Here is a 17,181-nt window from a genome sequence, read left to right as displayed (position 1 = left end):
AACTATGATTTAATCTACAATTGTATACATGAAATTTTGATTTTACCCAATTCTTGTAAATTATTAACACAATTATTGATGTAACATCATTTTATATTTATATATTAAATACATAAATAATTATATTTATCCAATATAAAAATAAATTGATGTATTTATTTCTTTAAATGTGTATGGTTAAATCAAAATTAAAGTTTTAAGTATACATTTAAACTATAATTAAAGTTTCATGTGTATAACTACACCAAATTAAAGTTCATGTATATAATTGTAAATTAAATCAAAATTTGTGTATAATTTTGAGATTTATCCCAAAGAATAAAAATATCCCCATAATAATATAGTTTATTTTGTAAAACAATGATTAAGTTAAATTTTAAAAATATAAAAATATCTTCATAATAATAATATAATTTACTATGTAAAAAAAATTATTTAATCATTACCTAAAAGAATTCCGAAGAATCCTTAAACTTTAACTAATATCTAATTTTACGCTCACAAATTAAAAAAATTAACTTATATAGGCTTATTTAGGGGTTAAAAAATTAAATAGGGACTTATATAAATAAAGTACCATAGTTTAGGGGCTTTTCCAAAATTTTAGCCAATAGAAAAATTTGGAATTTGGAGCTGAATTTAAAAATAGTTTAGGGGCTTATTCAAAAGTTCAGGAACCAAACCACTATCACCCCGCCCCCCCCCCCCAAAAGCCAAAAGCTGCCGACCCTCAAATTGGTAGCCGCAAAATCCCCTCCATGATAATGAAGTGGAAGCTGCACAAAACTGTTCTTCCTCGTTTTCATCAAATCGGTAACCATTATTCACTTCTTCATATAAAAACCAACTCCTCCTCCTCCTCCTCCTCCTCCTCTTCTTCTTTTAATGGCGTATACAGCACCACAAATTCATCCAAGAAAGGAAATAGAAAAAAGTATGAGTTTCATAACATTGTTGATGCCCTTACTTTGTTTAATAAAATGACCCATGCTTCTCCCAAGCCATGTATTGTTGAATTCAACAAACTATTAGGTTCTATTGTGGGAATGAAACATTATGCCATTGTTGTTTCTCTTTGTAAACAAATGGAATTGTTGGGGATAAGACATGATGTTTATACTCTTAATATTTTGATGAATTGTTTCTGTCTTTCGAATTGTGTCAGTTTCGGGTTTTCGGTTTTAGGGAAAATGTTGAAGCTTGGTTATAGATTGAATTTAGTTACTTACTCTACTTTGATTAAAGGGTTTTGTACTCAAGGTAAAGTTGGTCAAGCTGGTAAGTTGTTTGATGAGATGGTTTTAATGGGGTTTCGACCGGATTTGTATTTATATACGATAATGGTTAATGGATATTGTAAAATGGGTAATAGCGATGGCGCTGTTAGAATGTTGAGGGAGATGAAAGAAAGGGGTTTCAGGCTTGATTTAGTGGCGTATACATCTGTTATAGATTGCCTTTTTAAGAATAAGTATGTATCAGAGGCTTTGGACATTGTGGATGAAATGAAGGGCAAAGGTATTCAACTGGATGTTGTTACTTACAGTTCATTAATTCGAGCGATGTGTAGTTTGGGAAATTGGAGTGAGGTGAAGAGATTACTCTATGAAATGGAGAGTAACGATTTGAAACTGAATGTTGTGACTTTTAATATATTGGTTGGTGGATTTTGTAAAGAAGGGAAAATTTCTGAGGCTTTAGGTGTGGTTGCAATGATGACTCGTAAAGGGGTTTGGCCTAATGTTATTACGTATAGTGAATTGATAAACAGGTATTGTTTGCAGGGTGAATTGGATGAGGCTAGAAAGGTTTTTGATTCGATGGTTAACCTTGGATGTGAACGTAATGTATTTAGTTACAATATCATGATCAATGGATATTGTAAAACTAACAAGATAGATGAAGCGCTAAAGCTCTTTCATGAAATGACTCAGAAAGGACCGGCTCCCAACGTTGCTACGTACACTACTCTTATGCGTTGCATGTTCCAAGTAGGGAGGCTTTCAGATGCAGAAGAACTCTTCGAGAATATGCGTGCTTGTGGTCAAGTTCCAAATCATATTACTTACTCAGTTTTGCTAGATGGTTTATGCAAACATGGTCAAATTGATGTGGCATTAGAACTATTTCATGCAGTGCAAAACAATGAGTTAGAACCCTATATTTTCCACTATAATATCCTACTTGATGGCTTGATCGAAGCCAAGCATTTCGAAGCTGCAACAAGACTCTTTTCACACGTCTTTGTTATTGGTTTAAAGCCTAGTCTGCCGACATATAACATAATGATCAAGGGACTTTGCAATGAAGGACTACCTGAAAAAGCATATGATCTTTTCAGGAAGATGGAAGAAGATGATTGTTTTCCAAATAACATCTCTTACAATATTACAATTCGGGGTTTCCTTCAAAGAAATGACTTGTCTAAAGCTATGAAAATTCTTCATGAAATGGTAGATAAAGGATTTTCTGCTGATTCATTCACAGTAGTCAAGTTAGTGACTCTATTGGCAGTGACTGAAGAAGATCAACCAACTTATGAGATAAGGCAGGCATTGTGAAGATTTTCAAACAATAAAGAGGAAGTTCCACAGTGAATATGAACGTTTACTAGGTATGCAACGTATCTTTTATGTTTCTATTACTTTCATTCTTTTGCATTCTTCAGGTAATGTTAACATTATTGAGCCAATTTTTATTGTTATTTTACTAGAGCTTCTTAATGAAATGGTAGGAGCTGTAACCTTAGTAACAATGAACCACCCTGTATTTGAATTTAGCTTGTTGAAGTGAATCAGAAAGGGAAAATGAAGCAAAAGTACAAAAACAATGCAGAAAAAGCTCAAAAAAGATTCATTCACAGCCGAATTGGTAAATAATGATCAAGATTTAACAATACAAATAACCAAGTATAGTTCAATGTTTTTACTCCACCTGCTATATAGGTTTTCTATAGTTATTATATCTAAATTTCAGTTTACCGAGCAACTAAAGTCAGAATGAAGGCACCCAACACAGTCAACCTCTTGCTTTGAGAAACACAGTTCAAGTAGGCCAACCTGCGCACATGAAATTCGAAAAGCCATCATTTTAAAGGAATGTAAATTTGATGCCAAGATAAAGATTAAATGGAATAGAGAGGTAACCGCCTGCAATCACTGAATATCATTTTCACACTTTCAGAGCAGCTTGTGAACCATGTTTTTTTTGTGTATTTGGTGGTGACTCTTCTCAACAATATCAACAAGGTTTTCCATGAGTTTAGAATTTCGTTGGTATCCTTGGCGACCAGGAAGCAGACTATTCCTGTTGGTCGCTCAATCTTTGCAACATGCTTCTCAACTTCCTGGATTTTCACTTGAAGTTACTGGTGATAATTTCTGACCTTAAGGCAAATGAAGGCTGCTTGAGCTCAACCTGATGATATATAGACCTACTTCATGGTACTATGATTCTCTGTCTTTAATCTTTGTTTTAATTGTTTTTCTTAAACCTCTGAAGTTTGAACCCTTTTTATCTCAGATGCTTTGGATGATTTCCAGAATCTCAACCTTACCCCTCGTCCTCAAAGGTAGCCTCCTCATTTCTCTTTACATGTACTTTTATATGTCTACATATTTATCCTATATTTTTTTTTATTTTTTCTTAATATCCCTTTTTGATTCAAGTCCAATTTTTCCCCCAAGCTAAAATCCATTTCTTCTATTTCCCCCCTCAAAAGCTATATATTTTAGTGTTTGTGAAATTTCTGCCAAATATGTAGCTTTATATTTGGTGTGCAGGAGGAGATGATGTAGAGAAAAGCAAGAATCTGATACTTTGCCTAGTTTTCAAAGGTTAGGAATTGGATTACCTGACTTGAAGTGCAAGAAAAAGGGAAAGCAAAAGGTTTTCAAGGGAGTCTCATATTGCAGAAGCTCTTGATAAACTGAGAGAACAGACCAGAGAAGCTGTAAAAGGATTGGCACCAATGTCGAAACTTGGCGGATATGATCTCAGTAAGGATGCAATGATGGAGGATTGGTTCAAGCAGTTTGAGGAGCTTGCCGGGTCTCAGGTATATTTACTTGAATGTTTTCTTTTTTCCTTTCAAGGCCTTGTTTATCTCAATTATAATTCAGATTTTTGCTGTAGGTGTAATTTCACATTTCCGGTATTTTCATCCATTAACCTTTTTCTACTTTAGTTCCATCTCAAACTTTCAAACTTGTTGGGGGGATGGGGTTAGTTTTTGATCAGATCAATTCAGGTTTTAAAATTTACCGATCATTTTGATTCCGTGTCAATTTCTAGTTCGATCATTTTGGGTTTGGGTCAATTTTAGGTTCTAGTCATTTTGGGTTTGGGTTTGAGTTTGAGGCTCGGGTTTTTTTCCCGACAGGTTAAATATATGCACGTTAATGTTTTGCTTTAAAATACATTGTTAGCCTGTTTTAGTGTGTTATCAATTGAGACAGGTTTTAGGTTTCATTAGTAGCACATGCTAGGGAATACGTACTTAATTATTCCTTCATTTTGGCCAGGACATGGAATCGATTGTAGAGACTGTGATGCAAAAACTTTTTTCCAAAGAGATTCTTCATGGACCGATGAAGGAAATCGAAGAAAGATACCCACAGTGGTTAGATGAGCACAAAACCAGTTTGAGCAAAGAAGAACACGAACGATACTCCCTCCAATACGAGCTGATAAAGGAACTTAATGGAGTTTATGAAAATGATCCTCGTAACTTCACCTGGATCGTTGACCTCATGCAGAAAATGCAAGAATGTGGCCAGCCACCAAATGATATCCTGCAAGATCTTGCTCCTGAATTCGGTTTATGGAATCTTGACTAGCTGTAAGTTCCCTTTCTTTTGAAGCAGTCTAATAATGGAAATAAAAGAATATTCATTTTCAATGTTCTAGCTTTTGTCCAATCTACTAGCCAATGTCTTCCCGAGCTATGGCACAAATTTTAAATGGTTAAAGTACGTAGGAGGTCTCTGTATTATGGGGACTGGATCAATTTAGTCCCTATACTATTAAAAAAAATCAATTAAGTCCAAATTGTAATAGAATTAACATTTACTATATAAAAAATATCTTGAAAATTATTTTTCTCAATTGCAATTCAATTACAAACAAAAGATTTCATTTAAAGAACCATAAAAGAATTTAAAATATTAGCTCTATTCCAATTTAGCCCCTATTTGATTATTTTTAATAATACAGGAGCTAAATTGATCCATTTAATAATATATAGTCTTTATGATACAAGGATTTCTTGGGTACTTTCATCGATTTTAAATTGGTCCTAGACTTCAAATTCGTATTCTCGAAAGTATCAATATCATATTGGTTAGTCTTTCAGTTAGTGTAGCTGTTAATTTAGGTGTTAAATGTTAGCTTGAATCTGATGTTGAACATATTTAAAACACTTGTATCAATTTTTAATGAGGTATATCTATCGTTGTGGTAACAAACAGTTATACTCTTGCAGATCCCCAGAGATGGTGGATTCACAGCAGAACCGTTGAGGCAATTTCCTAATGCGGATTATGTGTGCTTTATATTTCCATAGATTGAGGGAATAAAAGAAATGTAGATTACCTTTTTAACTTCCAAGTAATTTGATCCTTGTAAACTCAATGTTCAAGCATAGTTTTTTTTTTTTTTTGTCAAGCTTATATATGGTTATTGTGAAAGATGTTCATTAGCCCAAGGTTCAATTGTGCTCTTTAGGTGATTCTTTAAAAATAAAAATAAAAAGGTCTAATCATGGTTTTAGCCCCTCCTACTATACTGGAAATTGAAATTTAATCTTTCTATTTTAATTTGGTATAAATGGGTTTCTTTTATAAAACTTTTATAATGATTGTTAAAGTGAAATGGAATTTTTTAAAATTTATTATTGATTGTACATGTTACATGATTGACTAAAATTTCGTGTAGTCTTTGTATGATCAAAGAACAATAAGAAGAGAGTAAATTGCACCAAACATTTGACTTGCATTCTCTTTAAATTTTAAAATATTCTAATTACATCTTCAAACTTTAAAGTTATATCAATCAAATCTTTTCATTTCTAAAACCGTTAGTTTCATCGTTAAGTGACACATAAAATCTTGTGTTAATTTAAAATTTTAAAAAAATTAAACCTTAAAGTTAAAAAAATTAAAAGAAAAAAAAAGCAAAACAGTGAAACTTTGGTGCAATTCACTCAATACAAGGTTTGTTTTTATTTTTAGTTTAATCTTTTTAATTTTAAGTTATGCCACATAAGATCTAAACTATCACTTATGGTGAAATTAATTGTTTTAGTAGCAAAAGGACTTGATTGATATAACCTTCAAAGTTAGGGATGTAACTAAAACATTTTAAAGTTTAAGAACCATTTTAAAATGTGAGTCATAGTTTGAGGATGCTTGGTGCAATTTATTGAAAAAAAATTAACTTCACCTCATAATCTCAATGAAAAGTGGAAACAACTATATTATCAATTTGGATCTATTAATAATATTACAAAAAGTAGAAAGGTCAAATTATTTCAAATTAGCCTAATAGAGGGACTAACATCGCAATTAGACCAAAATAAAAACATCGGTTTCTTTCTAAAGATAAAATGTATTAAATCTTAAAGAATGAATTGAATGAGAAATGGTACATTGTGTTCATTACAATATATGCAAAAAAAAATAAAATGAAATGAATCAATGAAATTTGCAAAAAAAAATAGAATAAATTAGACTATAGTGAATGTAGTGAGTGTTGGGGGCTAAACATCCCATGGTGCTATCCAATGCCTCCCATTGACAAAACTTTTGGCTAAAAATGGATGGGCTGTCCCAAAATCTAGTTCCTTGGCCCTTCCTACTCCACCAACAGCGGCAGCTCCGGGTCCCCAACATTTATATACTCCAAAAAACACTGTCCTATAAATCAAAGGGAACAACGGTTTTGAGTTGAATTGATTTGGATTAAATTAATTTGAGCTTGAATTTCAATTTACATATTGAGATCATTTTCAAGTTCAGATCAGTTTGAGTCTAGATCATTCACGTACATATAAGAATTCATAGGAAAAAAAAGGGGACATACTTATTCTGGTTGTTAACATGGTCCCAGTCGTCCCAACCGCCTTGAGCAACGAGATTGTCAAAGTAGGTGTAAGAATAGACAATCCTGGAGTATTGACCCATGGCTCGACCGACATAAAGTGGGCCAGTACCCGTCACTGTGCAGTTTACAAAAGCAAACCCGCTTTTCTCATCTGGTGATTTCCTGTCATGGGCTGCTATGGATCCAAATCTCGTAGCTATGGAGTGTAATTCACATTCCTGTAAAACATTCCATTTCTCACAATTTTATTTCAGTCTCATATTGTAAGTAATAATATTTAAACCCTAAACTGAAAATTAAAAAAAATATTGAGCTAAAGGCATAAATTTTTTTATTAAGAAGGCTTAAATTGAATTATAATTTTTTGTGAAGGGGTAAAAAAATAATTTAACCATTTAAACGAAGGAAGGACCAGAGCCCATTCATGACCCCTTTGGATTCAACCTAGTTTGAGTAGACCTCTCAATTCATATCTGAACTCAAAAGCTTGATTGGATTAATCTGAATCTTAACTCGACTTATCATAATTTAACTATAAATAGTCAACAAATTGAACTCATTCCATTCGTATTTTAAAATAATCTCGAACTTAAATGATAAAACCCTAAAATATCTCAATTAAGATCTAAATGTTCCAAAATCGAATAACAAAACTCAAAATTATCCAAATCTAAAAAACTTAATTGATAAACTCTAATTACTCAAACATAAAATATTTCTTACCCCAAATAGCAGAAAAACAAAACAACTCAAAATAAATTAAAATTTTTTAAAATTTAAAATGAACAACTTTCTGTTTCTGACATAGAAAAGATCTTTTCCTTTTCCTTTTGGTTTTTTTAAAGCTTTTATGGATAAGAGAGTCAGATTGGCCCTACACTATAATAATAAATAATAAATAATAAATAATAGGTTAAAATACTTCATAAGTCCCTATACTTTTCAAAAATTTAGAATTTAGTCTTTGTGATTTTATTTTTTAAAATTTAGCCCCTCCACTTTTCATATTTAAAAATTCAATTTTAGTTGTTAACATTGTTAAAAATTATCTAATTAAATTTGTTGGTATGACATTTTAAAATTAAAAAAAAACTCTGTAGCTAAAATAATTTTAACAATATTAACAACTCGACTTAAATTTTTAAATCTGAAAAGTAGAGTAACTGAGTTATTGAAATAAAAAGCACAATGATTAAATTTTAAATTTACAAAATATATAGAGACTTATGACATATTTTACCCTAAATAATAAAAATAGTATTTGTTCTTACTTTGTACATGGAACGGCCATTCCCGAAGATGAAGTCGATGGAACCCTCAATATAACACTGCTTGAAATAATGACGTCCGGCATCGTCGCAAAGAGTGTCTTGTGCACCGTAGAATCCACACCCCGAGAAATATGCCTTGTCACCAGAAATACGGAACGCCACAGCTTGCCACCCTTGCATTCCCGGCTTCGGAGCCGGTGCTGTATTCTGCATGATTTAATGCATTGTAACCTTTTCTCTCTATCATTACAAATTTAGACGATGAGTTACTAGGGTTTGAATTCTAGCTACATCGGCTATATTATATATATATTATAATACGGTATTAATGCATTGAGGGTGTATAATTTTATAATTTTATGCCGAGCTAATAAACTAGATGAGGTCGCATAATCAACAATCTTCTAAGTTTGATGGGTTATCATCATAACCATTAATAAAGCATAGAATTATACACACGAAGCTTATTTGCAACATTAAGAAGAGAAATGTTTCTCTTATTAGTCAAATTATAGTTTTGGTCCTTCTAATATGTTCAAATTTAAGATCTAATCCTTATACTTTAATCTAATATAATTTGATATCTGCTTTTCTAATATCATTAGCTAATCTAAATAGTTAACCTTGTTTCCTATTCTAGTTAAAAAAAAGGGGTTAAATCACTTTTGGAGACTAAATTTGGCAATTACTTCCACATTGAGGCTTGAACTTTTTTTGTCAAAATTAGTCCCTAGACTTGGCAATTGTTCCCACTTTGGGGCCTAAACACTTTTTTGGTCAAAGTTAGTCCCTGATATTTCCTTGAAAATCCTAAAGTTTAGACTCCCAAAGTGGGAACAATTGTTAAATTCATGCTCCAATATGAGAATAATTATCGGATTTAGGAATTAACTTAAACAAAAAAAAATTCAAGCCCCAGTACAAGAATATTTAGCTATTTAAACACAAACTTATAGCAAATTAAAATATTAAATTCTCAATACCAAAATCATAATTTAACCTTTCTTTATATTTACCTTGAAGCTAATATTTCTAGCAGAGAAATAATTAGCATACACAGTAACGGAAGCCGTTTGATAAGTACGCAACTGTTGACCATTAGACCCACGGTCACAAGCTCTGTCGTGCCACTCAATAAACGTTGTCTCTCTACCGGCACCTTGAAACGTTATGTATGGCTTCGTCGCCGGCACCACCACCTTCTCTCTGCCATCACCACCACACATTATTCTTAAAGTGCTTTAATATCTATTACTACATAAAAAACAAAAAAAACAAAAAAAAAACAAAATTATTACATGTAATGTCCAGGGCTGATTAAGATCATAACATTCTTTCTATTATTCTCCGGTACAGCATCAACGGCATCTTGTACTGACCGGAACTGACCCGACCCGTTAACATCAACGGTAATCAACCGGTGACCAATGGGTCCAATCCATTTATGGTGATGCCTCGTTGTATTAGTATTATTACAAGAAGAACCATTTCCTGTTGCCACCACTAACGGCGGCGTTGCAAGACATAAGCAAAAACATACGTAAAACAATAATAAAAAGGAACTGAAACAAGATGAAGATGAAAACTCCATTAAAATAGAGCATTAAACAAACAAAAAAAAAAACTGGGATTTTCTTTTTCATGAGATTTGGTTTTCATGGTATTTATATTGTACCACAAATTGAGTTTAATTTTTAATAATAAATTTTTTGGGTGTTTGCAACGGTCATTTTTTTTGTTCCCTCCTTATGGTGTTCTTGGCTGTATTATACGTAAATTTGTGGGGTTGGATTTGCATTATCTACCAACGAATATAATTTCTTAGTATATGTTTCTGAATTTTCTTTTTTGTCATTTTCCGACAGAGATTTGCTTGTTTTTTATTTATTAAAAAAATTCGGAATGTGTTAGAATTTTTTATTTATTAAAAAAATTCGGAAAGTGTTAGAATTTTTTAGTACTAACTACAAAGGTTAATATATGATCATAATCTATAACGAGCTTATTAAAAAAAAGAGTGAGTATCTAATTATATACATAACACTATATTATTATCTTTATATTGTAATTTGATAAAATTTTTATATAACGTGACATATGATTGATGAAAAACAAGTATATATATGTTAAATTGATAAATATTGATTAAAATTACCAACAACGATTATGATTGGATTAGGATCTTTAAATTGCAAAAGTAGGAGAATTGAATTTTTAGTTTATTAAGTATATGAACTAAAATTAAAATTCTGAGAAAGATATTTTAACATCTTTATATATACATATATATTGGTCTAATTGTGAATTTCATCTCTTTATTTTACAAAAGTTGAGAAGTTAGTCTGATTGGGTAAACCTATTAATCTTTCTTTGTAGTGTTGTCCTTGCTAATTATTAGTGTTAAATTACGATTTTGATCGCTCTACTATTTTCAGATCCCTTTCTTTAATTTGACGTAATTTGGTTCATATATTTTTTATAATGTCATTAATTAGTTTAAAAGCTAGATGATTTTTTTTCCTTAAAAACATCCCTTTTTAGTTTATCGTGCTGACATGAAATTTTTGTTTAGTGTTGCTGGATAGGTGTTTTTAAGAAAAAATCATGTTAGTATTTTAACCGAAATAGTTAAAAGATTTTAGCTATTTAAATTAACTAATGATATTATTCAAAGATTAAATTATACTAAATTAAAATATAATGACTATATCTCAAATTTAAAAATAATAGAGAAATCAAAATCAGAATTTAACCAAATTATCAACAGATGGGCTAAAAGGAAACTCCCTTTTCTACCAAAGCTAGGAATATCTTAGTAAATCTCTCTCTATGGAAATGTCTCATTACATATCACTTTTATGTTTTATAAAAATTATTTTTTAATATTCATGATTATTCTTTTTAACAATGTTATTTTTAAAATTTAAATTTAGGATGTGTTCAGATGAGTGGTGTGTTTACTTTCAGTTAGTATAAAAACAGCGATGAGACAAAAAATAAGCTAAACACATCTCACCGTTCATCCAAATCCACCCTTAAATCTTTTCTTAAAGTTACAATATATTTCACCACAACATTCAACCATGCTGAATTTAAAGGTTTTGATAATGGTAGAAGAATACTGAATGGACTAGACATGGCTAAAATGTCCGTTTTCTAAAAGTGAAACTAAGAATTTTGGCCAATTTGGCCCCTAAAAAACACACATTGGTCCCTACTGGGATCCACTTGTATTTCTTTCGAACGTTGGGACTACAAAAAAACATTTTCACCATTAAGGCTACAGACAAAATTGCCCAGACTCTGGTACATATATATATATGTTTTCTTTTTCCTTCTTAATTTTACGACGAAAATAAATAAATAATTTCTTAATTTATTAAAAAGTTGCAACACCAAAAAAAGGTCTTTGATTATGAATAGTGATGATGCTGATGATTGGGTTGATTATTGGTTTGGGACCTACTAAAAATGATGCTATAGTATATATATATATATACTCTTTTTAACGTTGATTTGCAAACAACATGGTGAGTGGTGACAGGTTTTGCCCTAAAATCATGGCTTTTGGTGGATATATCGAGGGAATATATATAATCTAGTGCTGATGTTTTCTTTTTAATTTCCCACATTGCTTAGACTTTTGGTCTCCCATTGATAATCACACTTTCGTTGGGGTAAGCTGCATTCATGGTGAAAATTATTAATAAATTTAAGTTTTTATTATTTATTTAAGTAATTGAGTTGTTAAAATAATTGTTGTATTGTTTTTTTTCGTACCGTTTATATCAATTGAAAGTTTTTATTTCACTTTTCTTTTATAGTTCAGTTTTTTTTTATGAAACAACTTTAAAGTCATGAATTTGCGAATTAAAATCAAAACAACTTTCTTCTCTAATATTTGACTTTGACCGTCAAATCAACTTGGATCTAACGTATGCTATTTTACTCATTGATGGGTATTGATTACTGTACTAGTTATGGAATCGTTACTTGAAGCTCATTAACTGAACTTTTAAAAAAAAATTTAACAACCTAGTGACTTAAATAAAAACTTTCGAATGATTTAGTCGCTTAAATGAAAACTTTCGAATAGTTTAGTGATCATTTTGAACTTTTTGAAGTTGAGTGACCAAAATGTAAATTTGCTAATAGTTTAGCAACTTTGGGCATAGTTTACCCATACTATTATTAAAAGTATTGATTGAGTTGATCATCATGTAACACGACACTAATTTAATTGAAAAATATTAAAAATTTTCAAGTTTTTGGTATAAGCGTTGCGTTTTCATCCATTTTACAATTCGATGCCAATTCTGTTCGAGCTGAGGGTGGTATTTAAGTAAAATCATCTAAACAATATCGACTCTAAAATTCAAACTTAGTCCAAATGCTTAAAGAAGAAGTCCACTTTCACTTCTTTCAACCATTTGTTAGTTCAAAAAATTTCAACTTTAATACTTATATAATATATTATGCCATTAACAATGTGTTTATAATTTACACTATTATTTAAGTGTATGATCGGGTTAGTTTCACGAGCCAATTCAACACCAATTTGATCAATGAAAAAACCAAAAAACCAAGCTTTATGCAATTAATAAATAGTAAGGGATATTTTTATATTTCCATATATCTTTATATAAAATTTATAAGAAAATACTTTAAATTAAAAAAAAACATGCGAATGATAGAGCCTGAATCTAAATCCTTAAGCATCTATAGTAATATATAATATTATAATGTAAATATTTAAATATTAAATATCAAATTAAAAACAATATAATTTCTTTTAAAAAATCAAAAAATTAATATGGGTGGACTTAAAGTGGACTTCGTTTAGTTATTTACAAATATGAGCAAGTTGGGGCAAACTTTTAAACCCTTATTTTGGGCCAAATTGAACTTAAGCGAGTATAAAATATATTTGTTAGACCTTTACCCCTTAGACATGCTCTTCAGGAATCCACTGGAGATACTCCTTGAAAATATCCCTAAGAGCAACCCTTTGCAACCACTCTTCGATCACACAATCAAATGGGTCCCATACATTAACTGTTATTTCTGATACTAATTGTCATGTCCCATTTAAAGTGATTGACATCATGTCCAATCGCCACCCTACCTAAGTCTATAGTGACAGGTCATGTGGCAAACTTACTTTAAGACTACCAATAAAAAATGACACATCACGAGATCATAACTGAGAGTATATAAGTCCTCAGTCCCGAGAACTCTCTCTCTCTCCACATCTAACTCCCTTGAACTAACAACATCTATTCCCCGATCGCCACATACAACGACTTTCCACCTTATTGTAAACCGCCCCAAACCACTCTCATCCTTGCCTTGTTTGATTTCAATATCATATCTAAGTTGAGTTCTCCTCGCTCTACAAACACTGCTAAACACAAGTAAATCAAACCGAATAGTATGATTTTGAATCAAAAAAAATTTGGTAGCTCTAATTCTATGGACCAAGATTGGACTTTCTAAGTAGTTGGCTTGAGCAAATATCATTGGTTCATGAGTAGGCGTCTGTCCGTCTATAGGTAGTGCGCAATAGGGCACAAGTGAGACGTCTCTTCTTTTGCTTTCGGATTTGGCACCCGAAGGCGAAAAGGACACTGCTTGGTATTTTGCTATTAGAAAATGAAATACAATGCCCTTTCCACGACGCGGTATCCAATATGCATAAAAGGGAAAAATAAAATTAAGGCAACCCAAACTTTTAAATAAAAAGAATAATAATTTATTTGGTCCTTCAATTTTATAAAAATTATTTTAATTTTTCATTTAATTTTTCGTTCTTTTAAACATTTAAACTTACGTTGTTTATCAAATTACAAAAAAAGTATAAAAATATTTTTATTATTTTTAATTTTAAAAAATTAATTAATTGTTGACTCTTTTCTATCTATTTTAAGGTGATTTGACAAACAATGTAAGTTTAAGGACTAAAAAAGGTGAAAAATTAAACTTTTTATAAAATTGGAGAACCAAATAAATCATTATGCCTAAATAAAACTCATAAACAATGGAATCCAATATGTATTGTAATTTACACACAATACTTATTCTAACACACAATTATAATAACTAAATCAAAATACTTACTATTTAACATTTTATAAAAATAAAGAAATCAAATTATATCAAATTAAAAGAGAGATTAGATTTCAAATTTTAACACAACAAAAGGATTAAAAGTAGAATTAAACAATTTATTGACACTCGAAATTTTAAGGGTTCTTTTAAGGTCAAATTGTAGTTTTAGTCCTTCTACTATGCTGAGTTTAATCCCTTTGTTTTGATTTAGCATATTTTGATCTCTACTTTTATAATATTATTAGTATGTCCGAATTAGTAACATTGTTAGCCACTTTATTATTGGTTCAACATGGTTAACCGAATTCGAATTTTGATGTGACACGTAAAAGTAAAAAAATAATGAACACCATTGCTTTAATGCCAACAACAAACGTGTTATCAATTCACACATAGTAATAACAATTTACAAAGTACATGATTAAATTTTACCAAATATAGGGATCAAATCTTAAATTTCAGTATAATAAAGGGACTAATATCAAAATTAAACCTTTAAAGAGATTTGAAACCCAGATGTATACACTCATATGAAAACTAAATTTCTGGTTTTCCGGATCATATAAGATTCTTATGTTTCTCACCCTGAAATAGAATCTGAGTGCTTACAGTGAAAGCATGGTGAGAGTATGGAAGCTAGCCACGTCGAATTCTAACGCTGGCGGCGACCTTCTCGCATGGGTTATTATCCTCCGGCAAACTAACCGGAGAGCTCGTTGCCATCTGCTACCATTACCGGCCGGAGCTGCTGCTGGTTGATGATCAGCTTCAAGGACTATCCGATTCAACTGAAAAAAGAAGAGCCTGCCTGCATGGATTAAATCAATGTAAAGCCGAGCAACACCAACCCTTAAATTGATGCAATATTTGAGTGCGAAAGGGCAGATCAAGCCTACAATTAAAGGGGAGAAACTAGGGGTTGATGATAAGAGATAGAATTTGGCTACTGCTGTTATTAAGTGCGGCCCCATGGCCATGGATCATATGATAAAAATATGGGGGTGTTGGGTTTCTATTAGCTACGAAATATATATATGGACAAATTGTAAGATGGGGTCTATTTGGAGTCTTTTGAGAGAGATTGAAACTTTTGGCAAAATTCTATATAAGGCCCTTGTGTTATGCATTTTTTTGGGTGGATTTAGTCTTTTATATTGTAATTTGATCATTTTTAGTCTCTTTACGAATGTGTATTTTTTTTTGTCTTGGAATAAAATTTTTTGGGGGATAATTTGGTATACCATTGATGCACAAATTTCATGTAACATCAGTTAATAATAAGATGATACATCATCATCGATGCAAAACTATTACACCTCCTCCAGACTTGGACACGTGCTAGCATGAAGGGCCACCTGAGAAACACCCATGACCAACCCTCTGACTCTATTCGGACTCCTCGATGACTAGCCCTCTCGAATCCCTACTCTCCTTTCGACCCTCAGTCTTGGCAAGGGATTAGAACCACTCGCTTCCCTCTAAAAGACCTAGCCCACTTCCAAGGATAACCCACCTTCTTGGCAAGTTGCCTTACCTGACACTTGCTTTTTAGGTGTGAATACTCATTAAGTGTGAACATGCCCTTGGAGACCATTGGGCCCCACCTGAGTATAACAATCTCGTACTGCCATAACAAAATGAGTCTGCGGTGCACGTTCTGTACGTACTCCCTGATGGCAACCCATCTATAACGGTTTGCCACGTCATGCTAGCAGACAAGAGGACGTCCCTGGTAAAACCCTTCCAACAATGGAAAAAGAAAATCTTTTGAGGCCTTAAGCAACTATGGAGCACTAATCCTCCTTAGCCTTCTCCCTATCCTGTCTTTTCCGGCTCTTCGCCTCTTAAGGTGAATTGGCCTTCTCAACACCACCACATCATCTTCCTTGTTATACACTGCATCAACAAAAACAAAAAGAAAAACAAAGAGTTTATAAAACTAAATAATACAAATACATGAAACTCAAAATTTAAAATCTGAAACCTAAAAATCAAAACCCAAAATCTAAAACTCGAAACCCAAACCTTGAAAGGAAACAAAATAATTATAGTTAATATTTAATTATGTTTAAATATAGTTAATAGTATTTAATTTTAAGTCCTTTAATTTTTTTAAATTTTTAAAACATACCGAGATTTGTCATATATGGTTTTTTTTCTTTACAATTTGATAAATATTATTTGAAATTAATGTGAGGATAAGCTAAAATCACAATCATCATTATTTTTATCTTTTCTAAATTTATTGGAGTTGTATGCGTGAAAAGATCATCATTATTTTTAAATATATAATAGTGGATGACAAAGTCAAGGTAGGTGCATATGCCCCCTTCTATTTTTTGAAGTATTTGAAATAAAATGGATATATTATTATATAATATGATTATATATTTTTTTAATTTTAATTCAATTTTCACAATATACTTATAATATTATTTATATTGCATAGTTTTCTTATGCAATATTTTATCAAACTAATAAAAATGGGTGTATTTTTAAATCTATGTAGAAATAATGTACTTTTTTTTTAGTTTAATAGAATACTATATTCGTAATTCCCACATGATATAATGGAAAATTGTATCATATAAATAATCGTGTTAATTGAATGTGAAAATTGAATCAAAATTAAATTTGTACGTATATAATTATATTAAATTAAAATTTATATATAATATTGCATACTAAATCAAAAACATGT

General features: G+C 31.2%; 3 protein-coding genes across 3 annotated transcripts; 2 read left to right on the top strand and 1 right to left on the bottom strand.

Annotated features, from left to right (window-relative positions):
* The first annotated feature begins 702 nt into the window (after positions 1 to 702).
* Positions 703 to 5,772, top strand: LOC121203343 (putative pentatricopeptide repeat-containing protein At1g12700, mitochondrial). The gene is made up of 6 exons (XM_041090561.1): positions 703 to 2,614; positions 2,781 to 3,443; positions 3,523 to 3,571; positions 3,783 to 4,057; positions 4,524 to 4,840; positions 5,483 to 5,772. The coding sequence occupies exon 1, from the start codon at positions 759 to 761 to the stop codon at positions 2,559 to 2,561; it is 1,803 nt and encodes a 600-aa protein (XP_040946495.1). The 5' UTR covers positions 703 to 758; the 3' UTR covers positions 2,562 to 2,614; positions 2,781 to 3,443; positions 3,523 to 3,571; positions 3,783 to 4,057; positions 4,524 to 4,840; positions 5,483 to 5,772.
* Positions 3,256 to 4,838, top strand: LOC107942532 (peroxisome biogenesis protein 19-2). The gene is made up of 4 exons (XM_041089913.1): positions 3,256 to 3,370; positions 3,523 to 3,571; positions 3,865 to 4,057; positions 4,524 to 4,838. Exons 1-4 carry the CDS (start codon positions 3,256 to 3,258, stop codon positions 4,836 to 4,838), a joined length of 672 nt encoding a protein of 223 aa, XP_040945847.1.
* Positions 5,773 to 6,607: 835 nt separating the features above from the next.
* Positions 6,608 to 10,047, bottom strand: LOC121215616 (probable pectinesterase 68). The gene is made up of 5 exons (XM_041090560.1): positions 9,671 to 10,047; positions 9,389 to 9,578; positions 8,373 to 8,579; positions 7,081 to 7,319; positions 6,608 to 6,914 (listed from the first exon to the last, which is right to left on the bottom strand). Exons 1-5 carry the CDS (start codon positions 9,961 to 9,963, stop codon positions 6,758 to 6,760), a joined length of 1,086 nt encoding a protein of 361 aa, XP_040946494.1. The 5' UTR covers positions 9,964 to 10,047; the 3' UTR covers positions 6,608 to 6,757.
* Between the last annotated feature and the right edge of the window lie 7,134 nt (positions 10,048 to 17,181).

The sequence above is a fragment of the Gossypium hirsutum genome, chromosome D03 (assembly GCF_007990345.1).
Source record: "Gossypium hirsutum isolate 1008001.06 chromosome D03, Gossypium_hirsutum_v2.1, whole genome shotgun sequence".
Taxonomy (NCBI): Eukaryota; Viridiplantae; Streptophyta; class Magnoliopsida; order Malvales; family Malvaceae; genus Gossypium; species Gossypium hirsutum.
Note: the sequence above shows the minus strand (reverse complement) of the source record. Positions and strands in the feature narration are given on the sequence as shown.

What these genes read in the sequence shown, in the direction of transcription:
- LOC121215616 (XM_041090560.1), bottom strand. Translation starts at nt 9,963, where the DNA reads ATGGAGTTTTCATCTTCATCTTGTTTCAGTTCCTTTTTATTATTGTTT. An exon ending in ATCAGCCCTGGACATTACAT is followed by an intron (nt 9,579 to 9,670) that starts GTAATAATTTTG and finishes TGGTGATGGCAG; the next exon opens with AGAGAAGGTGGTGGTGCCGG. An exon ending in ATGGCCGTTCCATGTACAAA is followed by an intron (nt 7,320 to 8,372) that starts GTAAGAACAAAT and finishes AATGTTTTACAG; the next exon opens with GAATGTGAATTACACTCCAT.
- LOC121203343 (XM_041090561.1), top strand. Translation starts at nt 759, where the DNA reads ATGATAATGAAGTGGAAGCTGCACAAAACTGTTCTTCCTCGTTTTCAT.
- LOC107942532 (XM_041089913.1), top strand. Translation starts at nt 3,256, where the DNA reads ATGAGTTTAGAATTTCGTTGGTATCCTTGGCGACCAGGAAGCAGACTA. An exon ending in CTTACCCCTCGTCCTCAAAG is followed by an intron (nt 3,572 to 3,864) that starts GTAGCCTCCTCA and finishes CCTGACTTGAAG; the next exon opens with TGCAAGAAAAAGGGAAAGCA. An exon ending in AGGAGCTTGCCGGGTCTCAG is followed by an intron (nt 4,058 to 4,523) that starts GTATATTTACTT and finishes CATTTTGGCCAG; the next exon opens with GACATGGAATCGATTGTAGA.